The following is a 17816-nucleotide window of genomic DNA, read 5'->3' as shown; positions in this document are numbered from 1 at the left end:
GATCTCCCTGAGGCTGCACTTAGCCTCAGGGAGATGTGCGCTCTTTCATGCACATATGCGAAAGAGCGCACTCTCGCATTTGGGGAATTCCCCCCCTGCCCGCACAGGAAAAGCATAGTGCTTCCCGCTGGGCATCACGCTGGGCGGGCCTTAATTGGCCCGCCCATGTAAAACGGTGGCAGGTCCCGCTTCTCTGGCGGGAATCGGCTCCCCACCCGCCAGAGATTGGGTCGGGCCCGCCCGCCCGGTAGGCAGAAAATTCTGCCCTTAGTTTAGTTTCAGTTTAACCCTTGGCACTTCAACACCATCCATAAAGTACGAGCCTTACACCTTTTTCTCTCTTTTACATCCAGCTCTTTACACTCATTTGCATTAATTCTCGTCTGCCATTGCCCCTCCATGGCCTTCCCAAATTAACCTTCTCAATCTTCTCCAGCCTTATGACCTCTCCAAGCCCCCAGGTTAACTGCCACTGGCCTTCTGTACTTTCCCATCCTCACTCCAACCTTTAGTGGCCCACATCTCTAGAACTCTCTCCCTATTCCCCAAGACTTTGTACTTCTCTCTTCAATTCTTAAACCTTCCTTAGAATTTATCCCTAGGAGCAAGTCTTTGGTCAGCTCCCTAGCCCTCTCAAAGGGATCTGGTGTTTCTTTTCTTCCTCTGTGAAAGATCTTGGGACTTTTCTCTACATTAAAAATGCTATATAAATGGCTTCAAAGAATATTATCACGTTAGAGTGAGTGGTTTTATGAAGGCAAATATATGGTGAAATAAGCTGATTGGAATTACTACTGCAGATTTGATTATAAGGGCAATCCGAGCCTCATGCAAAGCTCACAGTTGGGACTGAGACGAAAGGAGATTGAAGAAGGAACACACTTTTATTCTTATACAAGCGAGTTAAGTCCTCGCAATTCATTTTCCTTTCTCTTTATTACAATATTTTGTGTTTATTTGAAAATATGCAACAAATATCCAACAATAAGTAGACTTTATGTATTACCATTTAACATGGTCATTCAACAAGATCCACTCCCTATAACTAAACCACAAAAAGTAAGCCATTTTACCCCATGTTATACCCATTATAGATTAAAAAATACTTTAAAAAAAATCACAACTTTAAATATTAAAAAAATTCAAACTGTGCAATCTTGAAATTATATTTGTAGGACTACAGTAGATGAAATTCCTCTTCCTGCAATGAGTGTGTCAGTTTGTATTTTGCATTGGTGAATGCCTGTACTCAAGCAGAATTTCAGGTAAATTAATTAAGCATTTGTATAATATCATAGATGGTGTTGCAAAATGGAGTATATTCCAGGACATGTGCCCACTATCAATAGCAAGCACTGCTAGGTCAGGTATAGTTTGGCTGGATGCAGAGTAAAGCTCCCTCTTCTCTGCCCCCACAATAATTCTCAGGCCTGGTCTCAGAAGAACATCCCCTACACCGCCAGTGTGACTTTTTTTTCCAGAGCAAGCATCTTGTGACCTCCCAATTATGCCAAATTGGGAATAGTTTTGTGCTGCCCAAGCCCACTAGAAATTAGTTATCCAAGCTTGTTCCACATTGGATCATTACAACCTGGCAGACAGGAAACTTTCATCACATTAATCCGGGCTGATTTTGACCCCAGGTTCCAGAGGTGAAAGGTCAATGTCTAACCCAGTTCCTCACAGGACTCAATTTAAACCGATTTTCTTTTGCAGAAAAAAATAAATATTTATATTCAGGCTGCTGCAGATGTAAAATGGATATCACGGCAACTCATTTGATAAACAAGTTATGAGCCAAAATAATTCCTTACCTAATGCAGTAATATTGTACATAGTGCATTCATTTTTGTGTGTGTGTGCACAGATCATATTTGTTTTGGTTTTAAAGGGGAAAAGCTTGCTCAAAATAGCATCTATAAATATACAGACCAATATACCAAGTTAAAAAATATATAAGACGCTGGAAATATCAATCTGGAATATTTATCAATTGAGTGGGTATTCTTAATGATCTGCATGCCAACAAGCTCCCTAAGGCGTTTCTTTTTTTGCATATTGGATTCTCCACCAATGGATAAGTGAACTATCATCCTGTCCTGCTTGACCCTGTCATCAGTAATTATCGGAGTTCTGGTATATCCAGCCAGGCTGTTGGCATCTGCTTCACTATAGGTACCATCGAACATTAAGTCCTTGGCGCTGGTAATTCCACATGTGCAGGGAAACTGGGAAAAGAGAAAAGAAAGCTCCAGTGCTTCAAGTGCAAACAGGAATCCTGGAATTATATGCATGACCTGAATGGTTTAGTAGTAATACGTGCAGTAAATTTAAATGCATTATTGTATTTTCAACCAAACTAATTTTGGTGATATTTTAAAATCATCATTACAGTGCAAGATTACATTACCAAGAAATGAAACACTTCTACCACTTTGGCCCTCCAGTGTTGGCATCAAGTATTCCCAACTGGAATATTTCTTTATTCTTTCATGGGATATGAACGGCACTGGAAAAGCCTGCATTTATTTCTTATCCATAATTGCCCTTGGGAAGGTTTCAGTGAGCTGCCTTCTTGAACCAAGGCTCTGACCATAATCTTTCAAATTCCTTGTAAATAGACATTGTGCTAGAGGAAAGCTACCAATGTAACATTTCTGTTCATAAACAGAGAAAGGGAGAAACCTGTAGACCAGTCAACATAATATTTGGAGACCATAATATGGGATCATTTAAAAAGATACGGGTTAATTCTGAAGCTTTGTAAAAAGCAAGATATGTCTGAAATTTAATACAGATATTTGAGAGACTAATGGAGAATCTTGCACCAAGCCCTGTTCATCCATCATCCCTGTATTTACAGATCTACATTGGCTCACAGTCCCACAAAAGTTTTAAAATTCTCATTCTTGTTTTCAAACCCCTCCACACACCTAGAATAGTGTGTGCAGTTTTGGTCTCCTTACCTAAGGAAGAGTATACTGGTCATAGAGAGGATGCAACAAAGGTTCACCAGACTAATCCCAGTGATGGCGGGGTTTTCCTGAGGAAAGATTGAGGGGACTGGGCCTGTATTCTCTATAGTTTAGAAGAATGAGAGGTGATCTCATTGTTCTGTACAAAATTCTTATACGGCTCGACAGGGTAGATGCAGAAAGGATTTTTCTCCTGGTTTGGGGGGCGGGGGTGGGTCTAGAACCGGGGACAGTGTCTCAGAATAAGAGGTAGGCCATTTAGGACCAAGATGAGTAGGAATTTTTTTAATCAAAGGGTGGTAAATCTTTGGAATTCTCTACACCAGAGGACTGTGGAGGCTCAGCCAATGAGTATGTTTAAAGCAGAGGTTGACAGGTTTCTAGATACCAATGACACTAAGGGATACCGGGATAGTGTGGGAAGTTGGCGTTGAGGTAGAAGATTCAGCCATGATCTAGTTAAATGGCAGTGTGGGCCCGAGCAGCCGAATAGCCCACTTCTGCTCCTATGTTCCCTAACCTTGTAGCCTCCTCCAGCTTCTTAAACCTTCAAGATCTCCACACTCCTCCAATTTTGGCCTCTTGTGGATCCTCAATTTTAACCGCTTGACTATTGGCCTTCAGTTGACTAGATCCTAAGCTCTGGAACTCCCTCCCTTTTAAGGCAATTGTTAAGAGTTCCCATGGCCTCTCCTGGACCTCTGTGAGCATTGTGGCTCCCTGATCCTGCCAATTAATTCAGCCACCCATGGCCTGCTGACGTCACAGCAAGAGGGTGACTCTGCAGTGTTGTGCGGCTCCTGACACAGCGGGGAGACACTGTGAGACACTGGGAAAATTGCATTGCTGGGGGAAAATAGCCCTACATTTGGCCTTAAGTGACTTCGTTGCCTGTCCACTTCAGTGCAGCGGGCTGCCAATTCCCATGGCAACACCCCCACCCCCTCCTTCACCCCAACACCCCCTTGCTGGGAATGTTGTTTGGAGGTGGGACAGTGTTGAGTTTTTTTGTTGCTTTCGCCCACCTTGCCTTCAAAGCTGTCTCTATGGGGCCAGGCAAATTCAGCCCTCTGAGTGGAATTGAAAATTTTGCCAGCTTACATCAGCTTTGTGCTGGGACTTTTTTTGTGTGTGTACCACTGGAACCTGAATTTGGGCATGCACAAAAAATACATGTGTCAGACATTTCAGTGAGTGCAGAGAGAAAGTGGAGGGATTTCCATCGAGTTGATGCACCAGAGGAGCCTGATGGTGCTGAGCTCTATTTATGTCTCTGTGCTTCTGGAAAAGAATCAAGGGGAAAGTTTTCCCCCCATTCCTTGTGACTTTGAGACACTTGGATAAGCTTGGATATTTTGAACTGATGTTACTGTACCACCAACTGTTTACAATGAATGAGTTTCTGTGAATGTGAAACAATGCCTGTTGGAAAAGCTAGACTAACGTCCCCGCTTTTTCCAGAGAAATCCAATGAGGCAATTTCTTTTGATGTGCTGTTTTCCTTAAGGATGATAATGATTTATTATCCATTACATTAACTGTGCCGATCACTTTCATCCAAAACCGGAGGTCAGATTTGCTTAAACAGTCAGTGCAGGCACTCACACCCACAATGGTGAAACAAATGGGGGGATTTTACACACAAACCTCATTCACCCCAGAGAGTGTGCTGGCAGGCAGGATGGGCATAAAATCAGATGCCATGGCAGCAGCCCACTGTCTACCTGACTGCTGGTATTTTTACCAGTGGCGAGGAGGCATCGGGTGGCCTGCCTGTCCTTGGGCCAATTGTTGGGATTTAGCCAGCAGCAGGAGGTATAGATGTCACGTGGGCTGCCAGGCTGAGGGTAGGGGTTGGCGGTGGGTGTGGTGGGTGTTCTCCCTCCTGCTTGGGTACCATGTTCCCAACAAAAGCCACCCCCACAATGGTACTACCTACCCCCGAACTCAGCCCCCAGTGCCCCACACTACACACCCCCCGACAACTGAGGCCTTCCAGCCTTGCCCCAGCAAAACCTCAGACTTACCTCAGTATCGGGCTCCAAGGCTCCTCTGTGGTAGGCACTGTTTGTAGTCCCAGCAGTGACCACTGTTCCTGCTGGCATTGCTGGGACTGGACAGCTTCTGATCATTTGATCGGCCAGCAAGTCTTGGAGACAGGGCTCCCTCCCAGCTAGGTGTGGGTGTCTCATGCTGAGCCCTTTAGCAGCCTGATGGTGGTTAAATGGCTGCAGAGTGACCACTCAGCCAAGCACAGGTGGCCTCACCCCCGACTTTTCAGTTTGGGTGGGGGCTCAAAATTCCGACTGGAGTCATTCATCCACAGGAGCAGCGGATCTAGGAACAATAGCCTGCCAGTCAGAGAGAGAGCCCCAGCTCCTGATCGGGCAATAGCAAAAGAAGCACAAATCTTCTTAAATTGCAATCCATCACCTACACATGCTCGCAGCACGTATAAATTCCACTGCGTCTCTCAGGCTGGTGGAATTAGCGGAAGCCTGAGATCACCCCTGGAAATGTCCTAAACTCTAAGAAAACTGTAAAAGGACTGGGCAGAAGAGCCCACCTGCCTGGTGTGGTGCATGATTTGCTCAGCATTTAAAGAGGGGCAGACACTGGGTGCCACCTAAATCCCCCACCAGAATTCAGACTGAGTTACGTGCACCCCAATGATTCGTTCAATTTCTGGTCTAAAGTGTTCTTCCTATTATTGCAGGCTGGATTTCAGCACAGGTCCCAGGGGTGACAGGAAAATCTACTTATCGCCAAATCTGCATACTGACCTTAAAAAAAGAGCTTCTAAGCTCTGAAACGTCTGTGCATCATCAGAGCACAATAGTGATAGAAATAAACACGGGCAGAGTTAGATTGGGGCAAGGTCACAGAGGGATTTGTAAGCAACATCAAGGATTATGAATTCAGTGCATCACAGGATAAAGAGCCAGTGATGGTTGGCAAGAATAGCAGTGAGGGGTTAAGGGGCCTTAGTCCGGAGCAGAATGTAGGCAGCCGATTATACACAAAAGGTAAAAACCTGTCATTGCAAATAAAAAAAAGATGTGTGAAGCTTTTGCTCATTATAGGTGAAATGCTGTCAATTATACAGATGGGTTGCTGGTTGATCTCACCTTTTGCAGGAGTTTCCTTTCTTTCCTCTCTTGCACAGTAGTTAGGTAATTCACAGCTGCGTACTCCAACACTGAGAGAAAGACAAACACAAAACTAACCCACAGGTAAATGTCCACAGCTTTAATATACGACACCCTTGGCATGGAAGCATTCACACCCGTGATGATGGTGGACATAGTTAGAACTGTCGTTATACCTGGAATTACAGAAAACTTGAAAAATATTATGCCATTCTACTTGGAAAACAACTTAAAACGGTTGTTAACTTAATTTATAAAAAAATAATTGTATATGTTTCCCGAGAAATTAGAATCATCCTTACTGGTGGAACATATCTTACCCCTACCTCATCCACGTTTTATAAAAACACCAATTTCTAAATCTTTTGAAGTAGGAGAATGCATAATTTTGGGAATAAATCTCATCTTCCACAATGAAGTAAGGATTAGGACACCAATTATCTTTGATCGAGGCTAGGTAAGATTTTAATTTTGTTTTGGGGGAAGCAAAGTAAAACATTCAGGGGTAGAAATTCATCTCCGGTGGTGGGTCAAAACAGATGGTATCAGATTGGTCACCCATTCTACACAGTGCCTGATATTTAATTCCATTAACTGCAATGGAATTGAATATCGGGCACTGCGTATAACCAGCAACCAATCCGATACTGCCTATTCTGTGCCACTGCCTGAGACGAATTACTGCCCCTCGGAATTTGAGCTTTCAAATTGCAAATGAATCGCAGGAGAGATTTTCTTTTGTGTGTATTGATAAAACCGTGGCTAAAATTGGATCAAAATAAACGGAATCATTCCTCCAGGGCTGTGCGAGGGAATCTGTATTGTTGGGTTTGTGGGTTTTCCAGGGGGAGGCCAAGGACTACAATTCCTGACAAGCCTAGGAGTTCAGGCGGGAACGGCAAAGGAGGACAGGCCGTGCATGTGCAAGGACGACCTATACAGAGAGGGCGCAAACCCGGCCATGGGACCGGGCCTTTATGGCGCAAAAATGGGCCCCCGCGAAAGGTCAACCTGGAGCAGATGGAGAGAAAAACTGGCTCCGTGCAGCTGTGGTGTTGCCATTCGCTCTGTGCTGCCGAGGGGGCTGGGTGACAGCTTGGTGCAGCTGGGAGTAGGGGCTCAGGGAGGCCCAGGAGTAGTAATTGCTCGGTGTAGCAGGGAAAGTTGAGGCTTGGGGAATCCCAGAAGCAGTTGCTGGCAGCAGCGTGGCTGAGAAGCTGGGACCATGTGTGAGTTTAGACGCTGGCGTGTAGCCTGGCCAACACAAGGGGACGCAGTCTCACTAGTGGGTCAGCTCATCTGGAAAAGAAAATGAAGAAGGCTGGACCTGAGAGCAGTCTTGAGAGAAATCTTGAATGGTGTGCCTTTTGGGTGAGGATTATACCCATGGAACTTGGGTAGAGTAAAGCTGCTGTCAGCTGGGGATCAGACTAGCTCTTTGAAGGAAAGGAGCTGAAATTCCTTGTGAGGGAGACAGAATTTGAAAGAATTTTTATGACTCACAGTGATGACTGACGTCTGGGTGTGTTGCTGAGAAATTCAGGAGGCCTGTCTTGGTTGGGTGTGCCATTTAATGCGCAATTTGTGGTGTGTCCGGTTGCAGTTTGTCTGTTAACTCATGTTTCCCTCATGTTAATTCTGTACGTTAAGATTATAGGATAGATGGTATTGACTTTGTTGACTCTTGTATATGAAATTTCTTCTGTTTGTTTGAAATCATGGAGTCTTGTGACTTTATTCTCTTAGTAAGTAACTGGGATTTCTAATTTCATCTACTTTGAAACAAAAGTTACTGGCCCCTAACTAGTTAGATGGGCAGAACAGTGGCAAATGGAATTTAATCCTGAAAAGCATGAGTACACAATGAATGGTAGGAACCTAGGAAGTACAGAGGATCAGAGGTACCTTGGTGTCCATGTCCACAGATCCTTGAAGGCTGCAGGACAGGTGGACAAGGTGGTTAAGAAGGCATATGGGATACTTGCCTTTATTAGTCGAGGCACTGAAAACAAGAGCAGGGAGGTTATGTTGGAGCTGTATAAAACGTTAGTTAGGCCACATCTGGAATACTGTGTGCAGTTCTGGTCGCCACAGTATAGGAAGGATGTGATTGCACTGGAGAGGGTGCAGAGGAGATTCACCAGGATGTTGCCTGGGCTGGAGCGTTTCAGCTATGAAGAGAGATTGGATAGGTTGGGGTTGTTTTCCTAGGAGCAGAGAAGGCTGAGGGGGACATGATTGATGTATACAAAATTATGAGCGGCATAGGTAGGGGAGATAGGAAGAAATTTTTCCCCTTAATGGAGGGTTCAGTAACCAGGGGGCATAGATTTAAGGTAAGGCAGGAGGTTTAGAGGGGATTTGAGGAAAAATGTTTTCACCCAGAAGGTGGGGAGTATCTGAAACTCACTGCATGAAAGGGTGGTAGAGGCAGGAACCCTTACATTTAAGAAATATTTAGAAGAACATCTGAAACGCCAAAGCATACAAGGCTATGGGCCAAGCGCTGGAAAATGGGATTAGGGTAGATAGGGGCTTGATGACGGGCGTGGACATGATGGGCCGAAGGGCCTCTTTCTATGCTGTAGACTCTATGACTATGACTATGACGAGCCAGGTTGCAAAAAAATTTGGTGGATTTGGTCTTGGATCAAAATAGGAGTTGAGCTATGAATCGCAGGAGGGATTTGTTTTTTTGAGCAGGTTACATTGTGATAAAACTGTGACTAAAATTGGATCAAAGTCAACTGAATCATTCCTCCAAGCTCCTTTTAAATCCCTACGGTGAAGAGAAAAAGTGGTAATTGCCTCTGCCTGTCAACTGATTGCTTCTGTTTGTAGCTGTGCTTTTAACTTATTTACTGATATACATAATTATACAAAAGTTAATTGGCATTATTAAAATTAAATCTTTGCTTACCTAGTGAAACTCTGGCTGGTACAGCTCGGCGATCAATCCAGAATGACACCCAGGACAGCATGACCATCAGAGTCGCTGGGAAGTAGGTTTGTAGCAAAAAGAAGAAAATGTGGCGGCGCAAAGTGAAGTTAATGTACAGACGGTTGTACCAGCCTATTTGTGAAAGCAGATGTTTGTCAGTACACATTCCTCGTGCATTTATCCCAAGCACAAATGTTGTATTGTTGGACCTGAAAAGCACCTGACATTTATGAAGGATCCACTAAAGGTTCTACAATGTAAGCCTCATAACACTTTAAACAGATTTATATTACTGCCATGTCTGTATACCAATTAATTCCAGACTATGCGGCGAACTCGCTAGCTGAACCATCGGGATAAGGTTACTGTATTTAAAAGAAGAATTTTACCAGGTAGTGCCCGACTTGCCTGGGACTGCCTCCTCCTTCTGCTTTTGCTTTTGTTGTATTGGCATCACAAACTAATATCCGCATTCCAGCAACGTTTATATGGGTCATGCTAGCTAAACCACGTGTCCCTGCTGAGTTGGTAGTCCTGATAGTGAAAACTTCTAGATGGAAATAATCTAAAGATGGGTCTTGAAGATTTCAAGTGATGGGACAGTGACTATTTCCTTTGGCTGCTTATTCCATTGTGGGATGGACCTTGGCGAATAAAGATTGTTGATGCAAAAATGGTCTTTGTAGTTTGTGTGGATCACTACCTCATGTTTTGTCATTGCTGGAGGGCACCAGGTACTTGTTTCTCTCAATTCCCACCAGTCCATTCCAATATTTTATGGAATATGGGCAGTCTATTTTACTCCTTCTTTTGCTGCAGTGATTCCCATTCCAAGTCTTTGATCAAGGATGTGACACTGGTGTATTTTTTATTCGAATTTGTCCTGAATCATGCCGCACATCTTTTGCATTGCATCAATATTATTTATCTCTCTCATACAAAATAAAAGTAGCCCATTCAGCCCCTCAAGCCTGCTCCGCCATTTCACTAAGATCATGGCTGATCTTCTTGTGTTTCGAGTTCCACATTCCCATCTACCTCTACTAACGTTTGACTCCATTGCCTAACAAAAATCTATCTACCTCCGCCTTAAAAATACTCAGTGACCCCGCCTCCACCGCCTTCTGAGGCAGAGTTCCAAAGTCGCACAGCCCTTTGAGAGAAAAAATTTCTCCTCATCTCTGTCTTAAAAGGGCAACCCCTAATTTTAAAACAACACCCACTAGTTCTGAGTTCACCCACAAGAGGAAAGATCCTCTCAACATCCACCTTGTCAAGACTATTCAGGATCATATATACTTCAATCAAGTCATCCCTCACTCTTCTAAACTCTGTCTGTCTAACCTATCCTCATAAGACAACCCACTCATTTCAGGCATCAATCTAGTAAACCTCCTCTGAACCGCCTCCAATGCATTTACATTCTTCCTTAAATAAAGAGGCCAAAACTGCACATGGTATCCGAGATGAGGTCTCACCAATGCCCTGTATAACTGAAGCTTTTATGTTCAATTCCTCTCATAATAAAGGATAGCACTCCATTAGCCCCTCAGAATTCTGCAGCCTTTCTCAGTTTAAGTAATACTCTGTTTTTTTATTCTTCCTGCCAAAGTGAACAACTTCACATTTTCCGACATTATAATCCATCTGCCATACTTTTTCCCACTCACTCAACCTATCTATATCCGTCTGCAACCCCCTTATATCCTTCTCACAACATACTTTCCTACCTACCTTTGTGCCATCTGTAAATTTAGCTACCATGCCTTTGCTCCCCTCATCTAAGTTATTGATATAAATCGTAAACGGTTGAGGCCCCAGCACAGACCCCTGTGGAACTCCACCCGTTAGATCCTGCCAATCTGAAAAAGACCCATTTATGCATACTCTCTGCTTTCTACCAGCCAGTCAATCTTCTATCCATGCTAATATGTTACTCCCTACACCATGAGCTTTAATTTTCCACAATAACCTTTGATGTTGCACCTTATCAAATGCCTTCTGGAAATCCAAGTACAGGTACAGTCTACAGGCTCCCCTTTATCCATAGTGCATGTTATTCCTTCAAAGAACTCCAATAAATTGGTTAAACATGATTTTCTTTTCACAAAACCATGCTGACTCTTTCCAATTACCTTGAGTCTCTAAGTGTCCAGCTATAACCTCCTTAATTCTCCACGACAGACATTAAGCTAACTGGCCTATAGTTTACTGTTTTCTGCTTCTCTCCCTTCTTGAATAGAAGGGTTATATTTACTCCTTCCCAGTCTGATAGAACCTTTCCAGAATCTAGGGAATTTTGTAAAATTAACACCAAGGCATCTACTACCTCATCAGCCATTTCTTTTGAGACCCTAGGATGTAGTCCATCAGTTCCTAGAGACTTGTCAGCCCTCAGCTCCATCAGTTTGCTCAGTGCCACTTCCCTAGTGATTGTAATTTCACCAAGTTCCCCTCTCCCTTCCATCTCCTGATTTACAGCTATTACTGGAATGATTTTTGTATCTTCTATATTGAAGGCAAAATATGTGTTAATTTCATCCGCCATTTCCTTATTATCTACTATTAACTCCACATTGTCACTCTCTAGGGGCCCAACACTCACTTTACTTACTCTTTTCCTTTTTAAGTACCTGTAGAAATACTTGCTATCCGTTTTTACATTTCTAGTGAGCTTCCTCTCATACTGTAATTTCTTTCTCCTGATTAACCTTTTAGTCATTCTCTGCTGTTCTTTATGTTCTACCCAATCATCTGACCTGTCACTCACCTTTTGTGCACCATATAAGGATCCTATATACACATAACTTGCATACTCCAGGATTGGGCGAATAAATGCTGGCCTAGCCAACAACCCCTACATCCCATGAATGAATAAAAAAAAAAGTTTGGTAAGCTATAATTCTTATATTTTTGATGTAATGCTAATGATTCCGCCTCAGAAATCCAAGAACCCTGTTTGCTTTGGATGTGATCTGCTGAATGTGCAATCCCCATTGAAGATTATTTTTAAGGTGAACCCTTGGACAAGAGCTTTTCACAGGAACTTTGTTAGAGGCTTTTGAGAAATCTAATATGAGTAGGTTAATGTTTCTCGAGACTTGATGCCAGTTCACCAACAGTCTGTAAAAGCTGTGTTCCAATAGATCTTTTTGATCGAAAACCAGGATATTGTGAGCTTCTAAGTGCTTCAAGACATGAGGATGAACATTATGTTTGAGCAATGTGCAAATGACAGTGGTGAGAGATACCGGTTCTGTAGTTTTCTGGTTGACTTTTATCTCTTTTTTGAATATACCACAGATGTCAGCTTGCCTCTGCGGGTCTGGTGAGTAACCGGTATTGATCGGCTCTTGAAAGAGATTGGTCAATATTGGAGTCAGTTCATCAGCTGCTAACTTTAAAACACAGGGAGGTATTTTATCTCCTTTACTCCTAACTCCTACTCCTGAGGCTGGGTACAAAAATGTGACATTTAAGCCATGGTTCCAGGTACCACACTGCTTTTGAGAAGCAGTGGCAACTGCTAGGAATAAGATGTTCAATGTGGAGCCTTTAATCAGGAAACTAGCCACCAGAGAGAAGATGTTACTACGCTTACAAGACCACTCTCTTCCTCTTGGGAGAGTCAGGTTGAAGAGTCAGCTGGCTGACAGAGTGACAAAGACATCTTCTAAACACTGCTGGATAAAAATGAGGTGGTAAAACGTACCTAAAAGTGAGGTTAATTTTGGTTTAAAATCCATTTGAAACTAAGCCAAAGCCATATTATGATAAAATTTAAAAGCTCAACAAAGAAATTTGATTCTACATTCGGGAGAGGGGAAGTATTCTGACATGAATTCCCCACGCTAAGCATATTGTAGGGTTTTAAACAGAGGCAATCCTTTAATACCAATAGGTCCAGAGATAACCCTTTAAGAATAATTCAGCAATTCTATCAAGCCAGCTGGATATGTTAATGCAGCATCTCATACAAATATTAATTCCACAAAGTGTTTTTGGTGGGGGGGGAGAGGCACATAAAATATGAGGGGTGGCAAGCCCACCATCTTACCGCCCGTCCCTGAGCTGTCCTCCATGACTTGGTAGGTGGGCATACGCCGAAATCAGCAGCCTGTCCGTCATTTTTTAATAAATAATTAAAGGTCAATTGAGCTTGTTACTAAGCCAATTGACCAGAATAATACGATGCCCACACCATAAAATGGCTGGAACGGGCAGGCAGGTGGCAGTGGGCAAGCTGTTTTTTTCAAGGAATCTTCTTAAAAGGTGGGAAGGAAGTGAGGGGTACATCTTCAGGGGTGCCCTGTGCATATTGCATCTTTCAGGTGCATCAGCTACCAGCCGACTCTTGCAATGGGTGGGGGAGCGAACAATACGCACCCCCAACCACCCCGCAGTGAAATCCAGCCAGCGAATGGTTTTTAAATATATAGTGATGAGTTGGGGAAAATAAATAAACTACTAAACACAAAAGATTGAAGAGCAAGTCATGCTCAAATATTCCAAAAACCTATTCAACTAGGAAATGTTCAGCCTGACCCAAAAGAACTGCACATTTCAGGAGTTAAAAATAAGAGATGCTGTTCCCCCTGAAATCCCATTAGGATTTCAAATCTCTTGCTGTAAATCCAATGAGAGACTGGCAAATTCGCAAGGGATATGGCATAATCAGCTGTTTTCAACCATTTACACTGCTTCTCTGAGGATTCTGATGGTCTTCCACAGAGTTCAGTAGGGCACTTGGAGAAACCCCACAGTATTTCAGAGCCCTGATGCTCAAGCATATGATGAAGTACTTTGACACAGTTAATGAATTACAAATTGTATCACAGGGAAGCTCTGCTGTTATATTTAATTACTAAGAAACTGTGTGATTTGCCATATTACAGGAGAATCAACAGTTCATTCAAAATGAAAACAAATGACAAAATAATCAATTGGTTCAACAACCATGGTCAACATTTCGAGTCTGTATGACTGAAGAGTTATATGGGCTCAAAACATTAACTCTGTTTCCTCCCTCCATAGATGCTGCCAGACCTGATGAGTTTTCTCAGCATTTTATGTTTTTATTTCAGACTTCCAGCATCTGTAGTATTTTGCTTTCATCGACAAATAGAGTGTTTGACAATTTTGGGTGTCTCAGAATATTTTTAATCCGCAGTGAATTTGTCAGAGTAAATAACCATTAACTTCAGGAACTCCAGATGTGTTAAGAGTTTTCACAAATTGCTCTTCAAAATCAAAACGATTTTGTCTCTAATTGAAACCCAATTTTGCTCTTAATGAATCCACATGTGAAAACAGGGTTTTTCACTTTCCTCTCACCTAATAAAGGTCCGTCTGAATGGAAAATGCTTTACATAATTGCACTGATATATCCTGAAAACAGAGCTGCAAATAAGCAGCCTGGAGGACCCATCACAGTACTTACCCACTTCCTCCACCAGTGCAAAGACACAAAGCTAGGGAACCTAGATCTAGAGCAGGCTCGGGTTCACAATCTGGTGGTCCCCACATGGACATGCGATCGCAGCGGGAAGTGGCAAGTTCAGCTGAGCCCCCCGGCACTTGGAGGACTGCTGGGGAAGAGGCATCTGTGGGGTCTGAGTCAGATGACGAACCTCTGGAGTTGGTCTTCTAACTCATCCTGGAGGATCACCAGAGAGCGGGGGGAACATTATGCAGAGCTGTTGGAAGCCCTCAACAGACTGGCACATGAGTCAGAGGAGTGCATCTGCCTGCTCTCTGATGAAGTGGTGCCCACACGTGCACGTGTATGGGGAGGATGGCGGATACCATGGAGACCGTGGTCCAGCAGAACGCGGAGATGTGTACAGATGTACAGACCTGGACTTCACTGCAGTAGCCATGGGTGAGTTCCTGCACTGGAAATGCAAGAGAGGAACGGGGCACCTCTACATCCCACCAGGTGCTCCTGCCCCTCAAGAAGTCAGGCCAGGGCCCTCGGGCATCCGAAAGGAGGAGGAGCAGCAGCTGGATACCGCTGGGTCATTCACTCAGGAATCTCAGGCTGTCCGCTCCCTCCGAGTCCCCTTTGCCTGTGACTCCCTCAACCTCGTCCTCTGTCACCGCAGAGGGAACTATTGGCTCACAGGAGGACAGCCAAAGCAAGCCGGGGTACCCAAGGCCTCGGCTCTCTAGAGGATCCACACTGAAGGCATCAGAGGCAATAGGGCCAACCATTGCACAGGCTGTCTCCACCCCTGCTGTGGGTGTCAAGGCAGCAACTAGAAGTCTAAGGCGTTCAAAAGTTAAGAAATTTTGATCACAGTTGGTTGCATGGGTGATCACATTTGGTCACTTTACAACCTGGAAATATATTCACTTTCACTGAATAATGTATAATTGTGTCTTTCAGCTTCATTGACAGGCTTTGTGATTCCTCCCACTGTAACCCCCACCCACTAGCAGTTCAGTTGTATGCAGCCGGCCCACGAGTGACTCTGGGGGGAGAAATGCGAGTGTGGCAGGGCCTTTCGGAGCCTCGTGCAAGCACTCTCTCTCTCACGCGGATCCTTCCCACATCACACACATCTCAATGTCCTGAGCATTTTCAATGCTGCCTGCTGGGGTTCACTTTCAGTTGTCCATCTGAGCTGACCTGCATCTCTGCCCACCCACTGATCACACTCCCACGCAGCACCTGATCTCATCGGCCACGTCTCTTGTTTCACTTTCGATCGAGCTAGAATGATAGTGCTACAGGTTTTCTTGCGCTCCCCTATCCTTTCTGCTCCCCCAGTCACCCATTTCCTTTCCTCCATCGCTGTCAACCCCCCTGGCATCACCTTCCATCTCCCCTCTGTGACCTACCAGCCTTATCTTTTGGGAATGTCCAGGTGAACATGCACATTCCCTTCCTTCCCAAAAATCCCACCCCCATCCACCTTAACCTCCCCGACCTCCTCCTTCCCAACCCCAAGGTCTGTGTCTGCCTCTGAGTGCCCACCAACTACCCTTGCCATCCCTTCTACTGATACCGTTGCATCCTCACCCTCCCAGACTACCGCCTCATTCTGCCTTAGGTCATTATCACCATTCCCTCATACCACGCCCACCCTCAGTTCGCTCCCCAGGAGACAGTCATGGACTCAGAGCCCTTCCTTGTATGTTCACCTGGACAACTCCCCCCCACCGGATTCCTCCCCCCTCACCCAGATTCTTTCCCCCCTCCGGACTCCTTTCCTCACCTACCCACTCTGAACTCCTTCCCTTGCACCTTCCAACCCCTCTTACACCTACCTCTCCAGTTGCTGTCTTCTCCCCCACTACATCCCCCGTAGACCCTTCCCTCCCAATGATACCTTCATTCCCCCCCTCCCAAGCTCAACCCCTGACACCTTAATTTCCCCCCTCCCAACCTCACCCCCCGACACCTTTGTTTACCCTCCTCCCAACCTCACCCCCTGACAACTTTGTTATCCTCCCTCCCTACCTCATCCCCTGCCCACACCCCCACCCAACCCCCAAACACCTCTTCCTCTCCCAGTCAATCTTAAAATTTCGTCTCCCACCCACTGGTACATCTCCCTCTTCCAAACATAGCCTCCTCTCCATCCCCTCAATGATCATCTGTTGTGTGCTGACCCTCAAAGGTGACTTTCCACCTTCCACCTTCTGTGAGCTACTTCACGGTGGAGCCACGTCCATGAGAATCCACCCAGCATGACATGGATGATCCTATAGAGTCCCAATGCTGTCAGGCTCTAGCATCTCCTGCTCCTAGAATGTCCGCGATGTGAGCAAGGCCCTGGCTGTAAGTCCCGACTTCTGCACCTCACAGTTGATGATGTGTTATTCACCAGCGTGTTTTCCCACCGATGTGCGCGGATGATCCAGCGTGGGGGGGGATGATTCCGGCGGGCTGGCTTTATAATGATACGCAGACGTATTACAGTGAGGTTCCTGATGTCCAACGGTGGGAAACTCAGCCCGCCATCGACGCTTGAAAACTGGTTTTGCGCAGACGTTTTAAAACTGGTTTCACGACATTGTGAAACTGATTTTTGGCCTTCTCACCATATTGTCCGCTCACGCCGCCGAGCACGCCCGACACCAACCGGCACAGAAAATTCAACCCAAAATTTCTTCCTGGCTCCCAGATTCACGTTTATCTATGGAAATATATCTTATTGTCGATCTGATTATATATTTATAACTGACATCCATTCCTCACCTAAGTTCCCTGCAACGACCGATTAAGTTTCACATTCTGAAGTCGCTTCTTTCTTTTTGTCAACATTCCACGCTCAGCTACTTTTTTTAGCTGAATACAGTATTTTCTTTAAGCAAAATAATCTATGGCAGCACAGCGACTTGGACTGTGCAGTATCAACTGCATTGTAAGGTTTTCATTTCATGTGTGATTCTCTACCTGGAGGGATGCTGATTTCAGGGAGATCACCAAGGAGCATCCTGAAAGGAAGCGAGGAGCTGCCCCATGAGGAAGGACTAAAATTGAGGGATGAACACACCAGGGCAGCACAGTTATTCAGCTATTTCATAATCTCGCTAAGTACCAAATAAACTGGGTGAAATTGCAGTTCATGTGTCACATGCGAACACTCACCTGTGCTGCTATAGAAAGCCAATTTGGAGGTAGTGTGAAATTTTTGAATGAGAAACTGAGACAAAGAGACCTTCTCATCTGTCTTCAATGCTTCTTTCTCATCCTTCCAATATAGCATAAGGTCATCTTCAGTGTAAGCATCTGCCACGATA

The 17816-nt window shown here is 44.6% G+C and overlaps 1 protein-coding gene across 1 annotated transcript in view; it reads right to left on the bottom strand.

Moving 5' to 3' along the window:
* Nucleotides 1-957: 957 nt before the first annotated feature.
* The window catches only part of LOC144680896 (gamma-aminobutyric acid receptor subunit rho-2-like), a 60350-nt gene continuing 43491 nt past the window's right edge, over nt 958-17816 (bottom strand). Inside the window, exons 6-9 of the mRNA XM_078542419.1 lie at nt 17665-17805; nt 9045-9197; nt 6104-6300; nt 958-2228 (exon numbers count right to left, since the gene is read on the bottom strand). Coding sequence (XP_078398545.1) covers nt 1917-2228; nt 6104-6300; nt 9045-9197; nt 17665-17805 — 803 coding nt within the window. The 3' untranslated portion in view covers nt 958-1916. The remainder of the gene's footprint in view (nt 2229-6103; nt 6301-9044; nt 9198-17664; nt 17806-17816) is intronic.

Source organism: Cetorhinus maximus, chromosome 5 (assembly GCF_964194155.1).
Source record: "Cetorhinus maximus chromosome 5, sCetMax3.hap1.1, whole genome shotgun sequence".
NCBI classification, from domain to species: domain Eukaryota; kingdom Metazoa; phylum Chordata; class Chondrichthyes; order Lamniformes; family Cetorhinidae; genus Cetorhinus; species Cetorhinus maximus.
The sequence above is the reverse complement of the archived record's forward strand: the minus strand, read 5'-3'. Positions and strand labels throughout refer to the sequence as shown.